A 14,065-nucleotide genomic window follows, 5' to 3' on the forward strand; every position below is an offset into this window, starting at 1 on the left:
TCATGCTTAAAAGGGATGGTCTCTATTTGGTTGCTCCAGTTGAAGAAATTCAGAAAGTTGCTCTCTGGTTTAGATCCAGAGAGCTGCTTTATTGCCTGCTGCAGAGTCCACCCCTGGTTAGTGCAGTAGGATGTCTTTCCTCTCTGCTTTTGTACCCTCTTAGGGTGAACCCCCTTTCTTGTCTTTTGGCTTTAGAACCAGGATACCCCCTCCCCCAACCTGTATTTATGTTGTACCTGTGATGGGGAGTTACCCAGACCAAAGTTATCTAACTCCACCCTTATAGTAGCCATTTCTCGTCATTCCAAACATCTCTCCTGCTCTTTCCTCTTTTCCCTTCATTTTCTGCTCAGAAAACTTTTGTGGCTCCTACTACTAACAGAAGAAATTCCAAACTCTTCATGGTAGATTTTGAAGTCCTCCGTTATCTGGCTTTATTTGTCCCTCCAGCTTGGACTCTTTGCTTTCTCTCTTTAGTGTTCAGCTTATGTGCCTTTTGCTTCACTGAACACCCCTGGACCTTCCTTTACCATGTGGCACTCATACTTCCCCCTGCCTGGAATGCCTAAATCTCTCCCTCCCTTCACTACCTTGCTGACCCACTGAGAGTCCCCAGGAACCCTTAGTAGCTTCCCGATTTTGAGACCTCTCAGCTTTGGGTTTATTTTCCACCCTCTAGTTTAGCTTTCTGGGGAGGGTCTCAGTTATAGAGAACATTTGTAGGGAAAACCCATCTTACCCCTGAACAATTATGTCATGTAAATAGCAGCCAACATATGGGCATCCCCATTGACCTTAAGGGCCAGGATGAGCTGTGACCCTTTTCATTTCCACTCCCCCAGGATCATGGCCTTAGCTTAGATGCTGTCCTCCATGCAAGCATCTCTCAGTCATTCCACACAGTTAATTACTCCATTTTTGGAGTTAGGGCAGCAAATTTTTTTCTTTTTTTTTTTTTAACTTTATTTTTTATTTTTAAAATTTACGTCCAAATTAGTTAGCATATAGTGAAACAATGATTTCAAGAGTAGATTCCTTAATGCCCTTTAACCATTTAGCCCATCCCCCTCCCACAACCCCTCCAGCAACCCTCAGTTTGTTCTCCATATTTATGAGTCTCTTCTGTTTTGTCCCCTTCCCTGTTTTTATATTATTTTTGTTTCCCTTCCCTTATGTTCATCTGTTTTGTCTCTTAAAGTCCTCATATGAGTGAAGTCATGATTTTTGTCTTTCTCTGACTGACTAATTTCACTTAGCATAATACCTTCCAGTTCCATCCACGTAGTTGCAAATGGCAAGATTTCATCCTTTTTGATTGCCGAGTAATACTCCATTATTTATATATACCACATTTTCTTTATCCATTCATCCATCGATGGACATTTGGGCTCTTTCCATACTTTGGTTATTGTTGATAGTGCTCCTATAAACATGGGGATGCATGTGTCCCTTCGAAACAGCACACCTGTATCCCTTGGATAAATGCCTAGTAGTGCAATTGCTGGGTCATAGGGTAGTTATATTTTTAGTTTTTTGAGGAACATCCATACTGTTTTCCAGACTGGCTGCACCAGCTTGCATTCCTAGGGACAGCAATTTTCCTGTACTTATGACATCTTGCCTTATTTAATGGTTGTTTGCTGTACACATGTTTCTTACTAGATTGTAATCTTCTTTAGAAAAGGGGCTGTTGTTATGAATCTATATATCTTTCCTGTGGTGAATCTGATGGCCCTCAATATCCATTCTTATCTCCTATATTTCCTAGACTCCCTTGTAGCTAGGGTTCTCGATATGAATTATGTTTTTCCAATTAGATGTGTTTCCATGATATTTGCAAGGTACAGTGATTTTTGCTATTTATTTTGGTAAATAGGGTTATGGAACATGGATGTTGACAGGCAGTTTTGGCATCAGTGCCAGCAGCTCTGGATCCCAACTTTCTGATTCCTGGATTACAGCTCTATTGATGTCTTGAACTCAGTAGTTCTGGGGTTCACTTGCTGATTTCTAATAATTCAAATCTCATAATTCTAGACATTTAATGTGCCATTGCTTAAAATATAGAAAAATGTTGCTCTTTCATTAATTGAGTCTTGATTAAATAAGGGTCAAAATTAGCCTCTTTTGTCTGTTACTATGTAAATGTTTAGCTTATTTTTTCCTGAAGTCTAAATTAGTCCTGAAGACTAATTTCCTCCTTCTATTTCCACACTAATTTCCTCACCTATTCAACAAATAATTAATGAGTGTCCCTGGATATTGGTGGCTGCACTAAGTGCTGAGCAGTGCATAGTTGAGTAAGATACGGTCTTATTCCCAGGTTGGTAGGAGAGATAATCACAGAAAAGTGTGTGACAAAGTGTATAAGAGAAATGAGTGGAAATTTAGAGGAAGGAATGCTTGGAGTGTCCAGAAAGGCTTCCCAGAAGCTGTGATGTTTTAGTTGAGACACAGAAGATGCCCAGGTTTTTACCTGGCAGAAGAGGGAAGGGAGGTACTCCAGGCTATGGAATGGTATATTCAAAGATATGTATTAATGAAAGACCATGGTATCCTAAGAAAAGACAAATCCTTGGCATGGCTGGAGCATTGGGTACTCCTGGGAGGGACCCTTCATGAGACTAAACTGGGTAGGTCATCTGGGTCAGATGATGAAGGGCCTATGTGTCATGCTAAGGAGTATGAACTTTATTCTAAAGTCACTGGGAGCCACTGAACAAGAGGGGGATAAAGGAAGTGGAAATGGAGAAGTGGGAAGAGATCCAAGAGGTATGAAGGATATAGAGTTGGCAAGATTTAATGACTATTTGAATGTGGAGGTGAATGAGGGTAAGGGTCAACTTTGACTCCTCTGTGGTGGAAGGAGCTGAAGATATTTAGATAAATTCCTTTTGACTTTTTGTTATTTGTTTCATATTGACTCCTTTTCTTCTTCTTCCTCCTCCTCTTCCTTCTCTTCTTCTTCTCCTTCTCCTCTCCCCGCCCCCGCCCCAACTTCCTCCTCTTTCTCCTTCTTCAGTGCTCAGGAACTCAAAGAACAAAGTCATCTTAGAAGTCAAGAAATGAGATCTTGTCCTTGGAAAGCAGCACCCAAGTGAAGATAGGACAGCATATCTCCACCATGAAGAAGGAAAAGAGTCATCAAGGTCATTGTTCACCAATCATTTATTGGATATTTTAATACATTTCCATAGATTTTCTTTGAAGGGTTTTCCAGAGCAATGGAGGGACGGTTTTGGTTTGTTGGAATCTGTCAGCAGATGACATATGCTTTCTCTCTGTTTTATGTGGTCAGAAACTGGAATGCTATGGAGCTGGAACCAGTCAAGTCAGCTGTAGCAGCTCAGGGAAATGTCCCTCTGGTGAGGGTTGGGAGCCTAGGTGTGGGAGGGGTTGTGGACTTCAGAGTTGACTCTCCTAGCAGCATCTCACTGTGTTTCATTTTAGGCTATGAGGTTTGCAATTCCTGGTGTTTTGTCCATTGGAGCCAAGGTCACAAAAGACCAGGTGTCCTGTCCTCGGGCTGTAATATGTATTTTTTGGAATACCTTTCCTGTTTCTGAACTTTTGGAAGAAGTTTCTACCATTCAGTGACCCAGCCATGTCCCCACCTACACAGAGGGAAAACCAGGAAATGATTTAAATCCCCAAACTAATCAAAATTGGGATCTGATTATGTCACCCAATTTGCCACTCAGACTTAACCCAACTGGAACACCCTAGAATTGCCGCTTAAAGAACGGAAATGCCCTAAAAGTGAATACTAGTCCTCAAAGCATCTTTACAAGTAGATAGAAGAGAGAAGGAAGACATACATTTTCAATCTCTTAAACAGAAGTAAGGATAAACTTGACATGTAGATTTCTTTGGCTTCAGGCTGCTTTAGCTCTGGTGTGTGCACAACCTGGCGCTAATTCCTTTTCTGCTCTTGTACATAGTTATAGAGGGCGTTGGGAGCAGAAGCTACCTTGTTAGGGTGACTTCCACCCTGTTCTCCTCTTGAGGGCCTCCCACTGCTCTGGGTGGGATGGAGGGTCAGGTTACTGCATCCTCCCTGGGAATTTTGCCTCTGGCTATTTTCATTCCTGTGGAATTTTTCTCTATTAGCACGGCCTTGCTGGATCCCATAAGGTTGTTGATCCTGGGACCCTTGATACCTTTCTTCCTCCTCAAGGGTTTGCCTATCCCATTTTTGCTGATAGTTTTGATTCTCTTCATGTGTTTGCCTGTCTTGTCTCTGATGGGTCTGCTCATCTTCGTGGGTTTGCCTCTCTTGTCTCTGACGGGTCTGCTCATCTTCGTGGGTTTGCCTGTCCCGTCTCTGATGGCCTTGTTCCTCTTCATGGTTTTTCCTGGCCTGAATCTTGCATGGAGTTTCCTGACCCTCACAACCGTGTCTGCCCCAGCTTTGGCAGGCCTGCTCTCCTTCTGCCTGGTGGCTCTGCCTCTCTTCATGCCTGGCCTGTGTCTGTCTGTGGCCCTGCTCACCACTACATGATTGCCATTCACCTTCTTTATAACCGTGTGGCACTTCTTGCTTGATTTGTGCTATGAGTTTGTGTTGGTGGTGTTGGTTATCCTCCTCGGGCTCCCATGCCTGGTGGCTGTTCTGCTGCCCTTCCCTAGACTGAAATCTCTGTCTCTGATTTCGAGCCACTTCTTGTCCTTGAGTCTGTTGACTTAGTCTCCCTGAACTTCCTGGTTGCTCAACATACGAGTCTCTGCTTATTTCTTCCCTCCCTTGAAGGTAACTATTTTGCCCTATCTTCCCAGTCTCTGACTGACCATGGTGAGAACTCAGGCCTTGTCTGTCTGTCTGACCATAACAATTACTGTGGCCTTCTCTGTCTGTCTGGCCAGAACAATAGCCCTGGCATTCTCTATTTGTCTGGCCATAATGAGAGCTCATGCCTTGTCTGTCTGTCTGGCCATAATGATAATTCTGGCCTGCTCTGTCTGTCTGGCCATAGTGAGAACTCTGGCCTTGTCTGTCTGTCTGACCATAGCGGGAATTCTGGCCTTGTCTGTCTGTCTGACCATAGTGGGAATTCTGGCCTTGTCTGTCTGTCTGGCCATAATGATAACTCTGGTCTTGTCTGTCTGTCTGGCCATAGTGAGAACTCTGGTCTGCTCTGTCTGTCTGGCCATAGTGAGAACTCTGGCCTTGTCTGTCTGTCTGGCCATAATGAGAGCTCATGCTTTGTCTGTCTGTCTGGCCATAATGATAACTCTGGCCTGCTCTGTCTGTCTGGCCATAGCGGGAACTCTGGCCTTGTCTGTCTGACTGGTCATAATGAGAACTCTGGCCTGCTCTGTCTGTCTGGCCATAGTGGGAATTCTGGCCTTGTCTGTCTGTCTGGCCATAATGATAACTCTGGTCTTGTCTGTCTGTCTGGCCATAGTGAGAACTCTGGCCTGCTCTGTCTGTCTGGCCATAGTGAGAACTCTGGCCTTGTCTGTCTGTCTGACCATGGCGGGAATTCTGGCCTTGTCTGTCTGTCTGGTCATAGTGGGAATTCTGGCCTTGTCTGTCTGTCTGGCCATAGTGGGAACTCTGTCCTTGTCTGTCTGACTGGTCATAGTGGGAACTCTGGCCTGCTCTGTCTGTCTGGCCATAGTGAGAACTCTGGCCTTGTCTGTCTGTCTGACCATAGCGGGAATTCTGGCCTTGTCTGTCTGTCTGGCCATAGCGGGAACTCTGGCCTTGTCTGTCTATCTGGCCATAGCAGGAATTCTGGCCTTGTCTGTCTGTCTGACCATAGTGGGAATTCTTGCCTTGTCTGTCTGTTTGGCCATAGCGGGAGCTCTGGCCTTGTCTGTCTGTGTGACCATAGTGGGAATTCTGGCCTTGTCTGACTGTCTGGCTAGAGTGGAAACTCTGGTCTTGTCTGTCTGTCTGGCTATATTGAGAGTCCAATTCTTGCCTATCTCTCTGACCATAACCTGATTTCTGATCCAGCCTCCCAGACGGTCCATAATAAAAGCCTGATTCCTGTTGGTTTGTCTGGCCATAACAAGAATTGTGAATTTGTCTCTCACATTGATTTAAGGCAAAGATATATCCTTGTTTTTTAGGCTGGCTACTGCTAGATTTATGACTCCATCTTTGACCATAGTGGGAGTCTGTATCCTGTCTCTCAGACTGACCATAGTGGGAGTCCCTATCCTGTCTCTCAGACTGACCATAGTGGGGGTCCCTAACATGTCTCTCAGACTGACCATAGTGGGTGTCCCTATCCTGTCTCTCAGACTGACCACAATGGGAGTCCATATCCTGTCTCTCAGTCTGACCATAGCAGGAGTCCCTACCCTGTCTCTCAGACTGATCCTGGTGTACATCCTGGTTTTGTCTCTCGGACTGAGTGCAATGGGAGTCCTGCCTTTCTTCCTCATGCTTCTGCCTGTGTTGTCTGCCTGTATTTTCTGGGAACTTATGGTCTTGTGTTCCCTCCTGCTCCCCTTCTTGCTGAGAGATTCTATCTCCACATGACCTATTATTTAGTTTATGATAGCAGGCTTGGGCCAATTGAAACACCAACAAGAGATATTCATGAAAATCAACATGTCCATTTCTGTCTTTATCCAAGAGGCTCAGGATGGTTTCCATAGTCTCTGGGTCATTTGGTCTCTGTGAGAAGATAAAACAAAGAGCAAAATCAGTTGTTCTGTGGATACAAAGATGTATGCTGGTATCCACACCCCTACCCTTTTAGTCCTGTATGAGCCTTTCATCTTGAAATGGCTTGGGCTTGGTTTAGTCTTTTTGATAAACTGGTCCTCTGAACCTCATCCCTTGCTAGACCAATGGGGGCATGATTATTCCATTATATGCTATATTGTAATTATTTACCTACTTCTTTCTAACCACACCACGAGATCCTAGAGGGAAGAGAAGCTGGTTTTGTTCATGTTTGCATCCGCAGTGCCTAGGATGGTGCTGGCATGGAATAGGTATTCCACAACTCTTTGTTGAATGAATGAATACATGAATGAGAAGATGTGTGTACAGCACCCAAGTATAGAAATCAAGCTATGAATCTAGAATTTCTTCTGAGAAATGATTTCTGGTTTGAACTTGTACCCTCTCCTGTCAAGCTCAGCTATAAGAAGGTGTGTGTGTATATGCCTGTAAATGTGTGTGTTCTGGGAGAGAAGTACTAAGGAGCTGCCTGAAAATCTTTAGCTATAGGTGGAATATGACCAGATCAAACAAAAAACATCAAGCCCTGGATGCAGGTGTCAGAATCACTCACACTTGACTCCATGGGGTCAGAGTCTATGCATCTTACCCGGAGGATGTCTCCAAACTCAACCAAGAGCAGCTGCTTCAACTCCTTCTTGCACAGTGAGGTACAGTTCCCATTCTCTTTAGCATGTTTCTGGAACACCTCAATCACAGTGAGAATGCTGTTCAGCAGTTGAGCCATTTTAGCAAAGATGGGTGAACCTAAAAGAAGAAACAAGATTTCACGTTTAAGATGAAGACCAGGAGACAGATTTCTAGAGGGCAAGTGGCCCTTTTTGGTTAGGGAAAGAAGCTTAAGAAATGACAAAGCCCCTATGCTGACACCATGGAGCCTGCTTGGGATTCTCTCCCTCTTTCTCTGCCCCTCTCCCACTCACACTTGTTCTCCCTCTCTCTCAAAATAAATAAACATTAAAAAAAAAAAAGAAATGACAGAGCCCCTTTGTAGCCTTACCTCACACTCCCTCTGATCTACAATCAGCCTCCAAATACTATGTGCTATAGTGGGTGATGGGTGCCAGCTATGGGTTCCCTGCTAGGAAAAGTGGCAATTTCCTAAAAAGCAAAAAACTTATGGTAGGTGGTTTCCATGTCCCATCCCCTACTCCAGGTGGGACTTGCTTGATTGAAACTCTCTTAGAACAAAAAGGAAGAGATATCAGGAGGCCCACAGAGGCAGGGCCAGAAACCAGTACAGTAAGACATAATTCTCCACCAACTAAATATACCTGCCAAACAGGTCTTCTAAGGAGCCTTGCTCAAGTGTGGAAGGCCAGAGGTCTCTTGCCATAGGCCAAGCAAACTTTTTGAGAGGCTAAATCCCAGCAAGTGCTTCTGGCCTGGATGATCACTTGGGATATGCTTATAAAGTAGAATCAATGAATATAAAAATGATTACAGATAAAGATAGCAAGCCAAATTAACTGCACAGATGATAGGAAGTATATATAATCAGCTAGATTCACTCTGGCTACATTGGGAGACTCAGGTCTTTGGGGATCTGGATCTCAATGGTATTTTGCCTGTGGTATACAAATTCTAGTTACTGAGTTTATAAGCCTCCAAGAAGCCCTAACTGCAAAGCACATTGGACTTCCAAAAGCATGCAGTGACGTCTATAATGATGCATGGCAAACAGTGAATTGCATGGGACAGGCTGAGTCCCTTATGGCAGTTCACTGCACTGAGACTTGAATGCTACTGTGGCCCTGTGGTCTAGGGCCTTGTCCCTGATGAGCTCCAAACTTTTGGGTCTTGCCTTACTTGCATGAAAGGTCAATGCTCCAGTATGGGAGACTAAGCTATTCACCAGTAGTTCTAGCCCTCAGGTTTGGGATGCCCAGGACATGCTCAAACAAAGGCATGTATATTTTACAGGCTTGGAAGTGGGCCACCCCAGTTATCATCATATTCTCAGACAGAACCAAGAAAAGGAAGCAGGATTCTACCCAGGCCTGTCATGCACAGGGAGCAGTCTCAGACCCCCCTAGCCCAGCACATTATAGCTGCTATCAAGAGCCTTATAGAGACTGCCATTACTTATCTCCCTCCTCCCCCTCCTCCCCATGCATGCCTTACCTGCTTAAGGAGGAATAAGCAGAAGATTCAGAAGCCACAGAGGATACTAGAGAGTTGAAAACCCATCGTATTTATAGGGGTTTTAATTGTCCTGCTAGGCCATCCCAGGAGACACCCATTCTGTGGTGGAGCCTGAATCACTCTGGGCCCAGCCCAGCTCAGCCCAGCTTGACCTCTCCCTCTGCAGACCGTTTGGTTTATTTACTTCCCCCACTTACTCATGCACCTGTTTGTCATTAGGTAGGCGATACTGTTCAAGTCCCAGCCCCATTTAATTAGGGGAGTGTGTGTGCATTTGCATGCTGCGGGGGTCCCAAAAGACAGATATGTAGGTTGAGTTCATCCTTCATATATGTTGCCTACCACGGCTAATGGAGGACCACAGTTAAGTCATACCAAAGAAGGGTATTGATATGGTCACTTTATAAAAATCTGTCAGAGTAGAGACTAGCGGCTGTAGGTAAATAGCCAGGATATAGTTCCTAGAAGAGATTTGCTTTATGCTGTTTTGCTTGTGTTGGTAGATATGTATATTTTAATCTATCGACCTGTTTTAATTTTAATGTTTTTTTTTTTTTTCACTTAATGGTTCGTCCTGCTAGAGAGAGAAGTAAATACACGACTAATTTTGAGAGGGAAGGGTGCGATGACGGTGGAGTTGCTGCCACGAGAGACTGTTAAGGTCTTCCTAAAAAGCCACAAGGTGAAGGAAAATGTGGATGCTATGATATCTATGAGTAGAGCTGCTATTGGAGACCTGGGTCACGACTTATTCCCCACTTCTGTGCCTGTGATGTGCCAGCAATATCTTATGCATAGGAAAGTCTCAGTAACTTTTTGTGGAGTAAGTCAATTACTGATTTATAGAAGCATTTCAGAATCTAGTTTAAGCACAAAAAATTGTAAATTTGCCTCTACTTTCTACTTTTGTTCACATCTACATCCTTGCTTGGACTTTTTCTTGTGCGTCCATACACCAGTCAGTTATTAATGATGATGCTTGCTATTATTGACTGTGTGTTCAGCATTCTGCAAGGCAATCACAAAAGTGCAGAGATTTTAGTCCATTTGGAATAAAGAAGCTTGATATAGAAAGGAGTTTGAGCAGCAGAAGCAGGACATGAGAAGTGCTGAGAGTTAGAAAACCTAGGTGCATGAGGAGTCTTCGTGGGCTATGCCCAGGCTCCCTTCATTAGGTAGGTTTTGTGTTGTTCCTGGTGGGATTCAGGTGGGAGGAAGAAAGCAGAGAAATCCTGGTGGGGAGAAGGGAAAGGACAAAGGTATGAGGTGAGAATTTATAAGACATGTTTGGATTGCGGTGAGCTGGTAAGTCTGGCTGGAGTAGCGGGTGTACAGAAGAATCGAATTGGAAAATTTTGGAATGGCAAAGGAAATCTAGTTTTAGCCTCTTAATTTTACAGATGAGGAAAATGAGGTCCAGGTAGACTGAGTAACTTGCTAAGGGTTCCACAGGGCTATGATGACAGCCAGGCCTAGAATTCTTTTTTTTTTTTTCTCACCTCTGGTTCTTATACATTCTCTGAGGCAGATTTGGGGCCTGCTTTAGGGTTAGTTTTAATGAGAAATGGGAGATGGGGAACATTTTGGTGAGGAAAATAACATGAGTAAAGCATTGTCTGGGGGAAGATCTTAATCTGACTGCAGTAAGGTGGCCACCTGTCTCAGTTTGTGTGGGACTAAGGGGTTTCCCAGGACATGAGATTTCAGCACTAAAATTGGGGAGAGTTCTGGGCAACCTAGGATAAGTTGGTCATCAGATACTGCAGGATACAGGATGAACTGGAAAGAGGAGTTTCTGAGTAGGGAGACTAGCAGTCTATTGTGTGGCCCATGTGAGAAATGACTTGGACAAGGCAGTTCCGAACTACATGATAGGAGCTAGATGATAGAGGGAAAGAAAGGTTAGGGACCAGATTAGGTGAGGGGCAGGGAAGGTGGAGAAGCCAGGAGGCACTCTAGGCTCTAGGTCTGGATAGCTCAGAGAACTGTGGTGTGCTGAAGAAATTTGACATCTGAAAGGGATTCACTGGGGTCTCAGATTCGGCACCCCTCCCAGCATCCCACAGGCTTTCCGCCTCTGGGAGCCTGCCATCTGCCTTCCTGCTTGCATCCTCTGCTCTTTGGGCTCTCCCAGTACCAGTCAGGACTTGCTTCAGTCTGTTTATAAATCCTGAGAGTGGGGTCATACCAAGATTCTCTTTCTGCTTTTGAATCTTGACTTGGTTTTCTTCAATGTTCTATTTTTTGAGAGAGAGCAGGGGAGGGGCAGAGAGAGAGAGAGGGACAGAGGATCTGAAACAGGCTCTGTGCTGTCAGGCTGACAGCAGAGAACCCTATGTGGGGCTTGAACTCACAAATCATGAGAACATGACCCGAGCTGAAGTCAGACGTTTAACTGACTGAACCACCCAGGCACCCTTGAATCTTGACTTGTAAGCACTATTCAGTTATATCTCTTCTTACCCATTAGAAGCAAAAACCAAGAGAAATTTTGGTGACCCCAGAGGCAAATAAGGGGAATGTCAGTGGAGTGGGTAGAGGGTAAAGACAACAGCCATTGCAATAGAGTGGCAAAGCTGTGGTCCCCAAGATGTTGGTATTTTCCAGGGCTCCTTAGAAACTCTTTCATTGGTTAGATGGGCAGTTCTCTGCCTGAATCTGCAGTGGAGAGAAAAATGTTTGTTTGTTTGTTTGTTTATTTACTTCCTTATTTATTTATAATCTCTACACCCAACTTGGGGCTCAAACTCACAACCCTGAGATCGATAGTCACATTCTCTATTGACTGAGCCAGGCAGGTTCCCCCTGAGAAAGATGATGTTCTCAAAGTAGGGTCTGCTATGTACCCATTCATTCGATGCTTGGTAAGTTCCTACAGGATGAGCAGAGAACTGTGTGTTGCTCAGTCAGTCAGTGGGTCTGTGTGAGCATGTGGAGGGCTCTTTGGTAGGCCCTGAGACAAAGGCACAGTCTTTGTTTTAAGGAACTTTCAATTTCACTGAGACATGAGATACACAGGCTTCTCCTTTGGAGTAGACATTGTACTGTCATTGATAGGGCGTTGGGAGAGTTTGGCTAGAGGGAAGAGAGGGGGAGGATGCAGAGGCTTAATATAACACATATTTGAAGAAACCATGGAATATAGTGGGCAATTTTGGGCAAATTACTTAACCTCTCGGTCTTGGATTTCTTCATCTGTAAAAGGAGAGGGTTGAACTGATTTCTAAGCGATCTTTTGGCATTAATATTTTTAAGATTTTGTGATTCTAATCTTAGGGTTAGCAGGGGCTTCAGAGGTTGTAAAAGTATAACTTTGCTGTATTTGTAAATGTGTTAAAAGCCTCAGAACTTTGTGCTTCTCAGTCTTACTCAGTGGAAAATAGGGAGGGGGAGTGGGATTGTGGGGGTCCTGTCATTTAGCTAGCATTTGTAACTTGCATGAGGATCTTCACTGTTTTTGTTCATTGTTTTTCAGTGTGTTTTCCTTTTATTTGCATTCATGTTGGTCTGTGGCCTTGTGGCCTCAAAGACAAGATGTTTTTTAAGCTACAATTTATTGAGGTCTTATCATATGGTAGGCTCTATGTTGAGCTATATGTTATATATGTTGTCTTGCTTAATTCCCCCAACTCTATGAGGCAGGGAATATTATTGTCAGTTTTCAAACAGGGAAACTGAGAGTTAGAGAAAGATAAATAACTTGCCCAGGGTCATGCAGCCTGCAACAGATGAGCTGGGGATTGAAGCTGCACCTTCCTGGCTCCCAAGCCCTTGTTTGCAACCCCTATGTTCCTACCATCTTTTGGAACAGGACTGGTGATTGCCCACTCCACAGTGAGAGAAATTGTTTTCCACAAAAGCTGACTTAAGAACAGAGTAATTTCCTAATGACATGCTCTGAAGGAATCCAACTTTGAAATGAGAACCTTCTGATGCTTAGCCAGTCAAATATTTATTATTTTCCCATGCTTCTTGCCTACCTAAATGATTCCAACACTGAAGCAACCTACAATCTATCTGGAGAGATAAGACAGATGCTTATACTTATTATTTTTTTTTTAAAAGCTGCTCTTCTGTCTTTACAGTGGAGAGAATGGAATGGAAGAAGTTCCACGTGTTGCCCACTGTTTTCAGGTCTTGACCTTATTAAAGCCTTTGCTGTTCATTTTCTGTGGGGTGCAGATGTGCCTATTGGGTGTGACAGGTACTATTTTGAGCTAATGGAGTTTTCAGGGAGTCTCCTCGCATATTTTGACCAAATCATTAGGGATAATTATCACAGAGCTCTTTAGACTTCCTTTTTCCTGCTGTTGAGAAGTTGGGTGTCTATTCAATGAGATGAAATCCCAAGGACCCAGAGAACGGCTGTTTGTCTGACAAAGGAAGGCCCCTGTGTAAGCTTGGGGCAAGCCCTCCATTCCTGTTTAGCTTTTGGAATTAAGCAGGTAGATAAACTGCAGATGGGGAAAATGACCACCTTCCTCTGGAAAAGAGTGGGACTAATTAATAGGCATAAAAGTCTTTGAGATTTCTTGATATTGAAAGGTCATTTATTATCATCTACACAAATAAGTTCTCATTTTAAAATCTTTCCTTGCAGATGATATACCCTCCTGCTAATTATAGGCCATCTCCCTATTAATGACATCTGTGAGAGTTAGTAGGTTTTGAAGTTTAACACTGGCCTCAGCGATATTTTAACCTTGTCAGAAAATGTGTTTTGAGCCAAAAGGGAAAGAGAGGTTGAGTTCCTGGGAGTCTAGTGCACAGGTTTTGTCTGATAGCCTGTAGCCCAGGCTTTTCTTCTGTAGTTTTTGTTTTTGGATACATCATCCCTTACCTCCCCAATGTCTCAGGCCATGTCCCCCCATGAAATGAGCTAGAAAGTGTCAGAAGTTATTGCCGAGCACAGCCCCTGGAATTTTAGATAACCCTAGAACATAGTTAACACTGCTCCAGACCAAAACAGATGCCTCTAAAGTTGGCCATGTGTGACAGAAATTGGATCATTCAGGTCAGGTTTTTGAGTTCTTCTTTTTGTTAAAGAGCTTTCTCGAGATGTAATTCATGTGCCATACAATACACCCATTTAAAGTGTGACATTCAATGCTTTTATTATTATTATTTTTATTTTAGAGAGAGAGAGAGACTCAGTGGGGGAGAGGGACATAGGGAGAGAGAGAGAGAGAGAAAGAGAGAGAGAGAGAGAGAGAGAGA

The 14,065-nt window shown here is 43.9% G+C and overlaps 1 protein-coding gene across 3 annotated transcripts; it reads right to left on the reverse strand.

Moving 5' to 3' along the window:
* Positions 1-3,150: 3,150 nt before the first annotated feature.
* On the reverse strand, positions 3,151-7,446 carry RPTN (repetin). Of its 3 annotated transcripts, none has more exons than XM_043576385.1 (3): positions 7,293-7,446; positions 5,491-6,631; positions 3,151-5,346 (listed from the first exon to the last, which is right to left on the reverse strand). In XM_043576385.1, exons 1-3 carry the CDS (start codon positions 7,428-7,430, stop codon positions 3,914-3,916), a joined length of 2,712 nt encoding a protein of 903 aa, XP_043432320.1. In that variant the 5' UTR covers positions 7,431-7,446; the 3' UTR covers positions 3,151-3,913. The 3 variants fall into 3 exon arrangements, with proteins under 3 accessions (XP_043432320.1, XP_043432319.1, XP_043432318.1); XM_043576384.1 differs by having other exon boundaries at positions 5,455-6,631; XM_043576383.1 differs by having other exon boundaries at positions 3,151-5,310; positions 5,419-6,631.
* Positions 7,447-14,065: the final 6,619 nt, after the last annotated feature.

The sequence above is a fragment of the Prionailurus bengalensis genome, chromosome C1 (assembly GCF_016509475.1).
Source record: "Prionailurus bengalensis isolate Pbe53 chromosome C1, Fcat_Pben_1.1_paternal_pri, whole genome shotgun sequence".
In the NCBI taxonomy this organism is placed as follows: domain Eukaryota; kingdom Metazoa; phylum Chordata; class Mammalia; order Carnivora; family Felidae; genus Prionailurus; species Prionailurus bengalensis.